The 14,819-nt window shown below is 44.1% G+C and overlaps 1 protein-coding gene across 1 annotated transcript in view; it reads left to right on the forward strand.

Moving 5' to 3' along the window:
* The window catches only part of Trpm1 (transient receptor potential cation channel subfamily M member 1), a 114,645-nt gene that overhangs the window by 74,979 nt on the left and 24,847 nt on the right, over positions 1 to 14,819 (forward strand). The window contains exons 14-18 of the mRNA XM_051206478.1: positions 1,986 to 2,126; positions 2,906 to 2,935; positions 6,727 to 7,019; positions 9,759 to 9,987; positions 14,466 to 14,588. Coding sequence (XP_051062435.1) covers positions 1,986 to 2,126; positions 2,906 to 2,935; positions 6,727 to 7,019; positions 9,759 to 9,987; positions 14,466 to 14,588 — 816 coding nt within the window. The remainder of the gene's footprint in view (positions 1 to 1,985; positions 2,127 to 2,905; positions 2,936 to 6,726; positions 7,020 to 9,758; positions 9,988 to 14,465; positions 14,589 to 14,819) is intronic.

Raw genomic sequence — 14,819 nt, forward strand, 5'->3', positions numbered from 1 at the left:
CTCTGCACACATGTACACATATGCATGCATGTGTACCTGCGCACACATACACACATTCATGCAGGCCAAATAAACAAATGTACATACAGAAAGCAAAAATAAAACTTAAGTTAGCGGGAGGTAGAATAAGTTTGCCATAGCACAGGGACACACTGATGCTGCTGGATGATGGTATGGCCCCAAGGCGACTTCCGAAGTACCAACAGGAAGCCCCTCAGAAGATCTGTGTGTCCTGTGTTCTGCATCAGAGGGCCTCAGCCTCTGCAATCCCTTCATTTATAAGGGGAATGGCTCTCCTCATTCTCCAGGGCTCCCCTCTATGGATAGCCTGTGTCCTGTGGGGTCTTGCCCATTGAGTCCTACCCTGGCATCTCTTGTGTCTTGTCATTACAAGTTAGAAATGAGATCAGATTCTCACAGGAGCTACCTGTCTCTAGAATTTGAGACAGAGTCCTGGGCAGCCTGCTAATTTCTCTTATCAATATTCGGTTCTAAGAATATGAGCATATGGTTTCTACAGAGCAGAACAAAATCCCTGGATCTGGGAACGTGCAGAGCCTTGTTTCACACAGAGGTACTCTGCCTCATCCCTCAAGACCCAGGAGGAAGAGAGATGAAATACAAACTTTCAAAGTGAGAGCAATCAAGCCCAACTGTTTCCCAGATGAATGGTCCCTTCTCTTGTAGTCCCTCACCACCCTCAAATCGTTCCATGGCTGCAGTATGAAGTTCAAGCTTGTTCCAATACACATACATTCCCACCAGGCCTGGCCCATGTCTGTGACTCCTACTCCTCCCACCACATTCTACACCTGCTCTATACCAATCCACCTGAACATGGGGAGCCCTGGGATACTGTGTTCTGTCTGGGCCACCCCTTCTCACATCCATCCATAGCACTTGCTCTTTCTCTTTTTGCCACATCGTCCCTGCCCCACTGCTCCCATGTCATTACCTCCTGGCAGCCCTTACTCCCCCTAAACAATCCACCTAGGCATCTCCAGACACTCCTGTGAGTTTCACATGGTGCTGTACCCTGCTCCTCATAGCTTTATCTGTCTCCTCAGCATCCCACTCCTTGTCACCAATGAGAAATCTGTGGACTTGGATGTAGCTCAACAGCAGGTGCATACCTGTCATGCATGAAGCCCTGAGCTCACTCCTCAGCACTGAAAAAGTCTGACGAGTGAGAAATATATAACATGGTCAATGATCGTAATAGGATCTGAACAATTACAGATTTCATGAGCAAAGGATTCAACTAGTGTAGCTAGTCTGCTTATAAAAATGGCATTCAATAGATCATTCCAGATATTACAAAACCAATTGGCACAATGATGTACCAGTTGGTCTAGCATGTGGATGAGTGGCACAATGCAGTGGGTGCCTCTCTTCAGGCCACCACTTTTCAACACCTGGACTCTGTCCCAGCAGACCCTCTTCCACACTGAGAAGATTCAATCCCTTTGGTAGCTCCCTATCATAGCATAAAGCTTCTGGCTGTATTTGTACTGGATATCCAGTGTCTCCCAGAGTCGCTGAGTACCATTTAAGCTTTCGCCAGAGAGGCTCAAGCCTTGAAAAATACGCTGCCCTCCTTCAGGTTCCTGTGAGACACACTGTTCCCCTTCTCCGAGACTAATGTCTGCTTCCCAAGGAGCCATCAAGGGCTTGTGTCATACAAATAAATCTGCTTATGCCCCATTGGCACCACACCACTGCCCCCACCTCCACATGCCAACTACAAACCACTCTGTCTGGGGATGGGTATGCCGTAGACTCCGCAGTGCTGGGGGTCTAACTCTTTCTTCTCAATGGAAGAGCTGATGCCAGTTTTTGGAATGTGGTTTAACCTGCCATGCCTGAGTATCATATGGTAACAGACTGAGCCCAGTTGTTATAGTAACCTCCAAGTTGCTACTAGGGTGATGATGTGTGCCTAACTTGTGGGATGCTGTCCTTACTTCGACCTTCTCTTTTCACAGAGCAACCTTCCCCCTGACTATCACATCAGCCTCATTGACATAGGGCTGGTGCTGGAGTATCTCATGGGAGGCGCCTACCGCTGCAACTACACTCGTAAAAGTTTCCGGACTCTCTACAACAACTTGTTTGGCCCTAAGAGGGTAGAGATTGGTAGACATGCAGTGTCCTGTATCTCCCAGAGTGGCATGTGGTTCCTTGATGTGCTTCCCAACTCTTCACGCCATCTGTCTCAGAGTACACCCACACTGCCTCTGCCCTGACCCCCACTGTGAGGCTTCCCAGCTCCAAGTGCAGCCATGCACATCACCTCTTAATGCTGGGTCTGTCAGTGCAATCTGTCAAGCATGCCCCCCACCCCTTTCTCCACAGTAGCCTTCCTCCTGGGTCTCATGTCTCTACTCCCTCAACCAGTCCTCCCAACTGATCACTGGAGCTGCTGTCATCTTCTAAAGCAAGGGGCATGAAAAAACATCTGTTGCCCCCTCCCAAACCCAGAGCTCCCTGGGGGGGGGTCAAACAATTATAACCAAACTCATCCAAGGAATCCAAGACAGCTGTGGCAGGCCATCCTCCCCACTCCCACAATAGATCCTATTCCTCTACCCAAATGAGCTTCTTGTTGCTCCAGCCTGTCAGAAGCCCAGTCATTTAAACATCATAGATGTGGGGAGTATTCCTCACCCCTACTCCACAATATTTGCTGGGAGATCTGTTTGGTGCTACTTACAAGGAAGGCTGTGTGTCTGTATGTCTTTCCAGACTGACTTCTACTGACAGGGACAGTTTCCATGTGAAGGCATTTCCTTACTTGGATATTGTCACTGATTAGTAGTGATACAGAGTATTGACTTATTAACATGTTGCTCACAGTTATCTGAGTAAATGTTTTAATTTTTTTTCCTGCTTCTTCCTCATGCAGCCGAAAGCATTAAAACTTCTGGGAATGGAAGTAAGTAGAGTCAGTCTGCAGATGTTATGATGCTTTGGTCACTCTGTGGAAGCATTTAGATTTCAGTAAACACAAAATTGAGTGATGTTTTTCATGAATAAGTACTCAATACAACTCACTAAACTCTTAGATGAGTTGAATTCATCATAAGAAAAGTCATACACCTTTAAAAAACTCAAATGCTGGAGGGGAGAGGTTGTGTGTGCGTGCATACACACACACACATACACATGTGCATACACATGCAAGAGGTTGTCCTCACATGTCTTCCTCAGTTGCTCTTCACTGTTTTCATTGAGGCAAGATCTCTCTGTGAATCTGGAGCTTGCTGATTACAACTACTTTATCTAACCTGAATCTGGAGCTTGGTAAATTATACTTACTTTATATAACCAGCTAGATTTAGGGAAATCTCCTGTCTCTGCCTCCCAAGGGCTAGGATTACAGGGAGATATGGCACCTGCCCAGCTTTCACATGAGTTCTGGGGATCTGAAGTAGTCATCACACTTCAAAGCCAAGTGTTATATCCCCTAAGCCATCTCCCATCCCAAGCTTATCATGCACTCTCCTCTGATCCCTCCCATATCCTCGAACCACCCTTCCCTCCCAACTTCATGAACTGTTTTTTAAAGCCAGAGTCCACTCAGTGCTGCCTGTACGTACATAGATGTACTAAAGCATGAATAGCCTCTCAGAAGCCTCATCCCTGATGAAAACTGATTCAATTTGCCCCAATAGACATCAATTGCCAGTAGCTTCTAGCTAGGAGTGGGACTTTATAAGCTCTTCCCTCATCCATGCTGAAAGGGAATGTGATGTAAATGTTCCCTTTAGAGATGAGCATTCTATAGTCTTTTCTGTAAAAAGAAGTTTCTTTCCATTTAGCTGGCATATCAGGTTACCCATGAAGGCCTATGTCATAGCCAGCAATGAGTTTTGGGTCCAGTACCAGGCACAGGAACAAGAGTTCCATCTTGTAAAGCTAGCTTTAAATCCAATCAGAAAGTTGTTGGTTACTATTACAACATTCATGTTACTATTGCACAAATGGGCATGTCTTGCCACACCAGTCATTACTGTAGCTCACAGGATCCCCAACAAGGTAAGGTGTGATTCCCTTTCTTCCCTGGTAGTGTGTAAAGAACTTTCCAGCACTATGAAAGCTAGCCAGCAGGGGCGAAGCTTCCAGATCATCACCAGGTTGGTTTCTCCTACACTCAAGCATACAGTGTCTTTATCAATGGGGTCTTACTATCAAGTTCTGGAAGGTAACCAAGAGCAATGATAGCAGCCTGTAATGTCTGGTGAGGGTGTCTATGGGATAATAGTCACTTTTAAAGATAGAGACTATCTAATTAATTCTATAAATTCATAAACCAGTTTCTAAAAAAATACTAAAGAACAGAAACCCTTCGAGAGCAATGTTACTTCAATAATTTAAAAACTATAAACTACCAAAAAAAGTCAATAAAACTTTTTAAGGTCCTGAATAAGAAATTAATACTTCCTAAGAATTCATATATAATGTAATATTAGTAAGTCTTCAGTATTGCTTTGTTGTTAAGATAAACAAGGAAAATATATGCCAAGTTATTTTTAAAAATAAAGCTATTTTCATAGAATATATTCTGATCATGATTGCCCCATCTCACAGATCTTCCCCACATTCCAACCCTTCCAACTGTATGTCTTTTCTCTCTCTTAAAAAAAAACAGGTAATAAAAAAGACAAACAAGGATACAACAAAATAAACTAACAAAGACAAAAATCTAAGAAAGCACAAGAAATGCAAATACACACAGATACACACACACACACATACACAAGCAAACCCCATACAACCTCAAAACCAGAAGCTGTAACATATAAGCAAAAGACTAGTAAAGTTTAAAAAAAAAAAAAAAAAGCTCAAACAGCAATATGAAACAAAAAATTTCCAAAGATACCAAAGATACCACTGAGTTCATTCTGTGGTTTGTATACCCAGTGAGACTCCTTTTCTAACAGTTAATAATTAAAGAGAGCTTCTCAGTTGGGGATGGAAGTTCAGGTACACTTCCCTGTCTCAGTGCAGGACCCTGTCTGCTTTGACCTGTGCAAACCCTATGCATGCTGCCACAGTCCCGGTGAGTTCCTTTTGGATCAATCCTGTTGTATCTGGAAGACACTGTTTCTTAGTTATCTTCCAGTGCCTCTGGACCTTACAACCTTTCTGCCTCCTCTTTTACAAAGTTCCCTGAGCCCAGTGGGGAGGGATTTGGTGAAAACATCCCATTTAGAATTAGAGTTCCAAGGTCTTCCATTCTGCACAGCATCCAGTTGTGGGTAGCTGCACTAATTCCAATCCACTGCAGGAGGGAGTGTCTCTGATGAGGTAAATTACTGTGTCCCACAGCAACCTGTTCTGAATGGATTTGGTAAAGGAGGCTTCACTTCATAATTCATAGCTAAGACCCAGCTCTAACTCTACCCTGTGAGTCTCGAGTTTTCTATTACTTCCTCTGTCTCACTCAAGTCCTTTAGTCTGCTAGAACTGACCCAGTGTGCAAAGATCTGTTAGATGTGCCTCTGGGACACTCTGTCCTTTGTCCTGCTTTTAGTTTATTTTTCATTTCCTCAATGACAGGCACTGAGACTACAAAATCACCCAGGCTTCCTGTCTTACAGTATCAAACTTGCTCATTTCCACATTCCTAAAAGTTACTTCATTTAGACTTTCTAGTTCACTTTTACACAGCATTCTAACCTCTTCTGCTTGTCCAACGGCTTCAGTGATATCCGGTTCTTACTCTGAAATTTCTTTTTAATTACATTTTAAAATCCTCTGTGTGTGTGAGAACAACTCATAGAGGTTTGTTCTCTCCTTCCATCATACAGGTCCTGGGAATTGAATTCTGGTCCTTAGGCTTAGCAGCAGCAGGAGCCTGCTGGGACACTTCCCTATCTCTTGAGTTTTAAAAAATGTACATCTTTCTCCATCCCCTCTTTCCCCCTTCTCCCTTATTTTTTGAGACAGTCTTTCACTGAAGCTGGACCTCACTGACTTGACCATCAAACCCCTGGGGATGCTCCTGTCTCTGCCTCCTACTGCTGAAGTTACAAGCCCTTGCTGCTTCATCTGGCCTTTTACACAGTGTAGGGATCTAAACTCAATTCCTCACGCTTGCATAGCAAGCCGATTACTTTTATTTGGAAGCAGAATCTCATCTTACTTAGTTGCCTAGACTTGCCTTTGACTCACTCTGTAGCCCAGGAAGGTCTTGACCTTTCTGACCCCTGCCTCAGCCTCTGGGTTGGTTGGTATTACAGACCTATGCTGCCAGGTCCCACTTACACTATTTCTGTCAGGTCTTAGCTCAGCTATACTTTGCAAGCAAGTGTTGGTGCTCTGCTGTGCTGGAGGATGTCCCTGAAGAGACAGTGACTTCACCTTTCCTGTTTCACTATATGTATTTAGTTTATGGAGAGGTTTCTTTGAATGTTTGTTTTTGTCTCCTCAGTGAAAACTCTCTGGGGGGCAGGGGAAAGCTGCTAACCCAGTGGTTTACGTTACTCAAATAGCAACATTCCCTTTCAATTCACTTGGTTTAAAGTGATTTGTTTTTCATAATAAGCATGTGCACCTTCCCAAAGGAATCAGTATGCAGAGTGGAGACCAGAGCCTGGCTCACCAAGTCTCTCAGCTGCTTCTGATATGGAAGTCTTCCTCTCCGCTTTAGCTCCTGAAGAGCTAATTCATTGCCAATTTAGGAAGAGCCATTTTGTTTAAAATGAGTTTCTCTCCTCTCAGGATGATGAACCTCCAGCCAAAGGGAAGAAGAAAAAGAAGAAGAAGAAAGAGGAAGAGATTGATATCGATGTGGACGACCCGGCCGTGAGTCGATTCCAGTACCCGTTCCATGAGCTCATGGTGTGGGCCGTGCTCATGAAGCGCCAGAAGATGGCGGTCTTCCTGTGGCAGCGTGGCGAGGAGAGCATGGCAAAGGCCTTGGTGGCCTGTAAGCTCTACAAAGCCATGGCCCACGAGTCCTCTGAGAGTGAGCTGGTAGATGACATCTCTCAGGATCTGGACAACAATTCCAAGTGAGGATCTTGAGGGACTCTGAGGCCAAGGCTGACTGCTGCCCTGGTGCTCTCCCCATTGAAGCCATGAGCATTGCACTTCTCCATTGTGGCTGAGGCTTACTCACGACTGCCTTGCCTACTTACAAACTGAACTGCCTTGCCTGTCATATCTGTCAGTATTTCCACTGCTGTCCCTCTGGACTTATTCTGGGTTGTCATTGGTTTGGTCTGCTGCTTTCTCATGCAAATTATCAAAGTACTCCTCTCTGTAAAGGGAGTGAAATAGATTCCCATAAAGAGACACTCACTGTAAGCTTCAGCAGATCTGTGCCCTGGGCTCTGAATTTCAGAAGGCCCTGGCCTTCTGGATTTTTCTTCCCCTGGAATTGGGCAGACGGCTAAAAGGGGCTGGTGTTGGCCTTTTCTCTTCATGTGCATTAGGCACTTATGCCCCCAGCAGCTTAGGCTTTCTGTTTAGCTAGTTTCTCCTGTTGGCAGGTCTGGCTAAGGGGGACAGAGTATTGCCAGGTATCAGTGTGAACCCTTTTCTCTCTTTTCCTTATTGGAAAAGGGTGTGCTCCTACATTCGCCATCAGAGCCTGGTCGGGTAGAGCCCTGGACTTGACCACAGCAAGCATTCAGCAATACACATGTTATAGCTCCTGTTGTGTTTCCTAAGCCCGTCCTGGTTCTTCAGACATGTCTGCTACAGTGAGCAATAATTCTGTGTCTGCCCGACTGCCCCTGCAGTCTAGGGACAGCAGTCCTCACTGTGATGGAGTGAGGAAGGGATGCTGATCTCCAACGTGTTCAGCGTTTCATGTGTTGTTAAGAGCTACCAGCCCTTTCCAAATTTGTCACGTGCCAGACAGGAAATCTGAAGCCAGTACACCCAGGTAGCTGTGCCAGCATCTGGCGGCTTTGTTTGGAAGCCTTCTACTTTTGTTCTGGATGCAGTGAGTTCTAAAACTATTAGCTGGCTTCTAAACATTAGAACCCAAGGCTTTCATTGTTTTCTCTTAGATTTATTTTATGAGTGTTTCACTGCCCCCCTCCCGTGTATATGTGTGTGTGTGTGTGTGTGTGTGTGTGCGCGCACACGCAAGAGGTTGTCCTCACATGTCTGAGGTGTCTGAGGAGGTTGGAAGAGGGTGTCCAAACCCCTGGAGGTGGAGTGACAGGTAGTTGTGAGCCACCATGTGGGTTATGGGAACTGAACTCAGATCCTCTGCAGAAGAAACAAATGCTCTTAGCTACTAAGCCATCTCTATCTCCAGAATCCAAGAACTTTTAGAATAGAGATATGTTCACTACTTTGGGTGATGCAGTCACTCCATTGCAGTCCTGTCTTCTAGAAAGTCCTACCTTGGTGATGTGTCCCTCTGCAGCTGTAGGACTAGGACCAGAAAGTACTGTACATTTCAGAACTTTCCATGGACAGGGATGACTACTCTCCCCTTCATCATCTTCATCTTCATAACTGCAACAAAATGTCCTATGAATGGAGGAAGTAAACCAGAGGAGAATGATCACTATGTAGCCATATTTTAATCATATCTCATAGCAAGACAAAGGAGCAGGAAATGGCTATAGCTGTATTTAAATATTGGAATCAGGGTCATAAGGAAAAAAGAACAAACTATGTTCACAATTCATCTGTGTCACTTTCTCCATGTTTTGACTCTTACACTTGCTCTGCTATTAGCAATCATGTGCCCTGCTCTGGGCCCTGTGACAACTATACTTTGTCTCATTGCACTGAGCATGTTGAATTATCTTGTAATCAATGCCTTGGTGAAGTCTTACACAACACATGAAAAGTACATCTGTTAGCTAGGCAGTGGTGGTGCACGCCTTTAATCCCAGCACTAGGGAGGCAGAGGCAGGTGGATCTCTGTGAGTTCGAGGCCAGCCTGGTCTACAAAAACACACAGAGAAACCCTGTCTCCAAACCCATTCCCACAAAAAAAGAAAAAAGAAAGAAAGAAAGAAAAAAGAAAAAGAAAGAAAGAAAGAAAAAAAAAAAAGAAAAAAAGAGAAGAAAAGCACATGTTTTAAATGTTTGGCTTATACGACACACAAGAACATGGCCAGCACCCACATTTAAAATCAGAACCTAACCAATACCCGCAAGCCATCCTGGTGTACCACCAGCCCCACTCCTTGGACCTTCAGAAGCAGTCACTAGTTACTACCATTTGCAAACCCATGGATCCCGTCTTTTCTGTCTGCCTCTTTGTTCTTTATACAGTCCAAGTAAAAGACTTTGTCTCCTCAGGGTCTGAGAGACATAGTTAAGCTCTGTTTGTAGGAAGAACAGTCAGTCCCCTCTCTGATCATTCATAGAGCTTGCTACTTGTTGCCCCCTCCTCTTGAGAACTTAAAGAGGACATCAAAGCCACTTTCAGTCCTGTGCTGTGTGTCTTGTGGCTCCCCAAATCCCCACGGACATGTTACAAGTATGTTTTCCCAGCAGCCTGGTCCCACAACTGCGCCAGCCCAAAATAACACACAGTGATGCTGTATTAGATATAAAGCTGTTAGCCTGTTACTAGTTTCTTATCTGCTAGCTCTGTCTTAAATATTAACCCATTTCTATTAATCTAAGTATTTCTGTGTGGTCTTACCTTACTGGGACCTCTGCTCTCTTGGGTCTTACATGTTGAATCTCCTCCTATCTCTTCCCGACTCAGATGTTTAGTGTACAGATGTTTAAGTACAGATGTTTCATGGCCACCGACATCTTTGTCCCTTCAGAGATTTTGGGCAGCTTGCTGTGGAGCTGTTAGACCAGTCTTACAAGCACGACGAGCAAGTGGCCATGAAACTTCTGACCTATGAGCTCAAAAACTGGAGTAACTCAACCTGCCTCAAACTGGCTGTGGCAGCCAAGCATCGCGACTTCATTGCTCACACGTGCAGCCAGATGCTGCTGACTGACATGTGGATGGGAAGGCTTCGCATGAGGAAGAACCCTGGCCTGAAGGTGGGCGTGATGCAGTCATTAGGCTGGGATCACTGAGACGAGCAACAGGCTGAGCTCAGTATCTGTAGCTCATTCCATCCACAGTGGCCCTGAAGCACAGGTCTTCATTTCCTCTGTTTCAGTTAACCCTTCATCCACAGACTGAAATGTTAAATGGAAAATTCAAGAAACAATCAGTTCAGAAGGTTCCTTTGTGTGTGTGTGTGTTTGTTTGTTTGTTTGTGGGCATCAAGGGCCTGATGCAGACTGAATGAAGACTGTGCCACTGCGCTTTACCCTAATTCTCCTGTGTGAGCTGTAAATTGTATGTTGTTCTGAGTGCCATGGTGAAGTGTCACATGATCTCATTATACCCTGCCCCCCAAAAAACCCATAAATCATTGCTTGTCCAGTGTATCCATGATGTATGCTGCACCTACCCATTAGTCACCTAGTATATATCAACTTTCACAACATCCTAGTGCTTGTATTGAAGTAACACTGAAGTTCCTCATTAATGGCCCCAAATAAGAGAGTGGTGATGCTCAGGAGGCAGCAGGGTGTGAAATGTATGGCCCATTGCCTTTGCCACTGGGTGGCAATGCTGCAGGGGTATAGACAACACACAGAGGGCATGGAGGTCAGCATCATCTATGTCAGGCATAGATGAGATAAAATGAGATAAGATAAGATGAGAGAGATAAGGGGACCGCTGTATTCCCCTGAGCAACCACACACGGGAGACACTACAACAGTTCTGGCTTTACAGATGAGGAAGTCAAAGCTTGGTGATTAAGCTGCCCAGGGTCTGAGCTGGTCAGTATGGGACAGGTGGCCAGATACTCCGGTCCCAGTATAGCCAGCAAGCTTTACTTCAGAGGTTTTATTTTTTGTTGTTGTTTTGCTTTTTTTGTTTTGTCACAGTCTGTGTTTCCACCATGACTGAGCATGCTCTCCAGACAGGACACCAGATGCTACTGAAGTACAGACCTGGGGGCTGGAGATGGCTCAATGGTTAAAATCACTCAGTGTTCTTGCAGAGGATCTAGGTTCAATTCCCAGCACCCCCACAGTGGTTAACACCTGCCCATAACTCCAGTTCCAGGAGAGCCAATGCTCTTTCTGGCCTCCTTAGGCATTGCATGCACCTGGTGCACAGACATACATGCAAACAAAATAACCATATGCATAAAAATAAATTAATCTACAAAAAGCAAAGTACAGAATTTTAGCTGACAACATCTCTCCCTTACACATGGCTTATGAGAGAACATGAAACAATGAAAAGGTTTGAAGAGTTTTGAAGAGTTCCCAGATTATCTTGAGAAAAGATTTTATTTGACTGGAAATCCAACTAACTAGTAATTATATTATATTGATTTTATCAGCTCTCTATGAAGATAGAGGCAAAACATTGCGGGTTCACTAGCCCTTATCTTAAATGTCTGGGGCCAGAAGTGCTTTCAATTGCTTTCTAGGTCTGCAGTTTTTATATAGACATAATAAGCTATCTTGGTGCTCAAGGCAAAGTGCAAAATTAATTGTTTCATATTCCCTTTACATATCCAGCCTGGGGATTAACTTTATTCACTATTTCTAGGGTGCCTGGATTTTGACTATGACTTATTACATTAAGTCAGGTGTGGAATTTCCCACATATAGCATTGTGTTGGGTTCAGATTATAGAACACTTAAGATTTCAGATTGGCACTCAACCTGTATGACATAGAAACCTGCAAAAGTGCCTTCACATCTTACAAATACAGATGCTACACCTTTCCATCCAGTTCTACACAACACACAGATCTCTTATACTGCTATTGCAGATAGCCTTGGATATTAACAAATATAGTTTGTTTTCAGATGCCAAGATCAAAGAGATCTTAAAGGCACCAAAGAAGACCAGGTGGATGTTGGATTGGCATCATACATCATCAGAAGCACTGAAACCTAGAAGGCAGCGGAAGGGCAAGCAAGGCCTCTGTCTTCATAGTTTTGATAGGAAAAACATTTAGAATCTTGATTTTTTTTTTTTAAACCATAGATGTAGCTCAGTAGTTCAACATTTGCGTAGCTTGCATGCGGCCCTGGGTTCCATCCTGGCATGGCAACAGAGTAAAAAGTAAAATGCACAAGGAAAGCAAATTAATCTAAAACAAGCAAAGAACGAGGCCAGGACTATGGTGCATGCCCATGATCCTGGCTACATGGGAGGTTGAGAAGCAAAGGTTGTGAGTTTAAGCTAGCCTAATCTTTAGAGTGAGTTTGGGCCAACCTGGACAACTTAGGGAGAATCTTCTCAAATTAAATGTAAAAACAGGACAAGGCTACAGCTTAGTGGTAGAGCCCTTGCCTGGGGTGTATGTGGCTGTGGGTTTAATTCCAAGTACTGCAAAAATAAATACCAGACAAATACTGAAGCTGTGCTTTCAACATATGTATTCTAAAAAACTTAATAGAATAAATAAGCCCCTGTGGTTTACAAACTCCCATTTGAAATCTACACAACTGAATGTGAGGCAATTACACTACATACAGAGGTTTGTGGGACCAAGGAAAGATGTACTCAGGAAGAAGGGGATGCTTCAGTCAGTCAAGAGCTTAACCTTGTGAGCATGAGACCTAAATTGATTCCCTAGGACTCACATTAAAAAAGAAAATCAGACATGTAATCTCACTGCAGAGAAGACATAACAGATGGATCCCTGGAGCTTGCTGGCCAGCCCGGATACTTTAATTGGTGACTTACAGGCTTGTGAGAAACTCTGTATCAAAGCAAAACAAACTAAGTAGGTCCTCTGGCTCACACATGAGCTCATACACATGTGTACCTGCACACAGAAACACACACACACACACACACACACACACACACACACACACACACACGGGGGGGGGGGCAGGGGACTAATAGATTGAATGAATGACTAAGAAGACCCCAAGTGTTGGGGTTGCAGGGTCAGGGAAGCAAACACTGTTGCTAATCCTTAGTAAGAAAACAGATGGGAAATCTAAATTTCAGGAAGAAAAAAAATTAAAGATACACACAAAAGTTAAGGTTCTGGTTTGATCAGAATTAATACCTGGAATGTTTTTAGCAACCAGCGGAGCATAGAGAAGCTCTGACAGAACAGCTGTGCTTCTATCTCTGGGCCAGGATCATGTCATCCTCTGGGCCCAGCTCAGCCCTTTCTCCGTGAGCCTTCCAAGTCTAAAACACACATTTCTCCTCACACTGAAATATTTTTTTTATATCAAACAGAGGTATTATTGTATTTCATTAGATTTTAACTTAGCTATGTACCTGCTTCATTTGTGTGGTTTGCTTTCATGGTGTTGGGATCTAGTGCAGGGAGGAATATATTCTGGCAAGAACTCTAGTTGAGCATCCACCCTGGTGTGGGGATTTAATGTTTAAACGTTACTTTTTTAAAGTCTGGGTTACAACACAGCATTGCTTGTCATTTCTCTTTTGAAAAAAGAATACCAGTGGATATTCTCAAACATTCCATGATCTGAGATTCTACCAAAGTATCCAGCACATAAAAACACAGATCATCAGGATGGGAGTAAGGACAACCCAGGATCCTAGGTGACTGATAGTGTGGCCAGTCTGACTTTACAGCATCAACAGTACAGTCAGCCCTTCAGCTCCCAGGATTTCATGTTCTTGAAATCAACCAAACACACATCAAAGCCCCTTTAAGGGTTTTCAAAATGGCTTAGTGGGCAAAAGTGCTTGCTGCCAAGCAGGTCAACCTGGGTTCAAGCCCTGAGACCCACATGGTTGAAGGAGAGAACCAACTCTTACAAGTTGCGCTCTGATCACTACAAATTCACTGTGGCGTGTGTGACATGTACACACTAGATGGATATGAGATTTTTAAAAAATTAATCTTTGTAAGTATATCTGAACTGAATGTATATAAAGCTGTCTTTTTGGTCTTTACTCACTAAACAATAAGTAGAACAGCTTTTAACCCAGAATTTATATTGCATTAGGTTAGCAGCCATGTAACATCATGTAGCCATGATGCAAAGCTTGTAGAAGGATGCATGTGTCAAATATTGTGTCACTTAGTGACCATAAGCACCTATAGGTTTTGGTGTCTAAGGTTGTTGAATCAGTAGAGCACACCTCTAGGTGGACCGTGAGGGAGTATCCAGGAAGAATTAACTAAGGGCAAGAGGAGAGACCTAACCAAAATGTGGGTAGCACCACATCATAGTCTACAAATGGATGAAATAAAGGAAAAAGGGAGAAAGCCCAAAGCACAGGCTGGTGCCCCACCCCTCTCTGCCAGGATGGGATCTGCCTTACCTTCCCCTTTCCTTTTGTTCCCTCTCCTCCCCACTATGATGATTTAAAACAAGCCTTTCCTCCCACAACTTTTTTTTCTTTAGATATTTCATCCCAACACACACAAAAAAGTAACCAACAGACTAGATTTTCTTTGGTTTACCAGAGCTTAAAGCTGGATTTGTCCCTCGTCACTTAGGTCATCATGGGGATCCTTATTCCACCTACCATCCTGTTTCTGGAATTCCGAACATATGATGACCTCTCATATCAAACATCCAAGGAGAATGAGGACGGCAAAGAAAAGGAAGAGGAGAATGTGGTCAGTGGCTCCCAAGAGGGTCATGTGGGTTTCATTTTCAATGTTCAGATTTGCTCTGTCATGGACTTACAAAGCTTGCTAACAGGGCACTTGGAAAGTTTTCCCTTGTTAAGGCCACTTTGTGCTGGGAATGGGGAATGCCTTATTTGAGCTGGGGATGGCCTGTTCACACCTGCAGACTTCCTGCCATGAGCTGGGGATGGCCTGTTCACACCTGCAGACTTCCTGCCA

The sequence above is a fragment of the Phodopus roborovskii genome, unplaced genomic scaffold (assembly GCF_943737965.1).
Source record: "Phodopus roborovskii unplaced genomic scaffold, PHOROB, whole genome shotgun sequence".
NCBI lineage: Eukaryota > Metazoa > Chordata > Mammalia > Rodentia > Cricetidae > Phodopus > Phodopus roborovskii.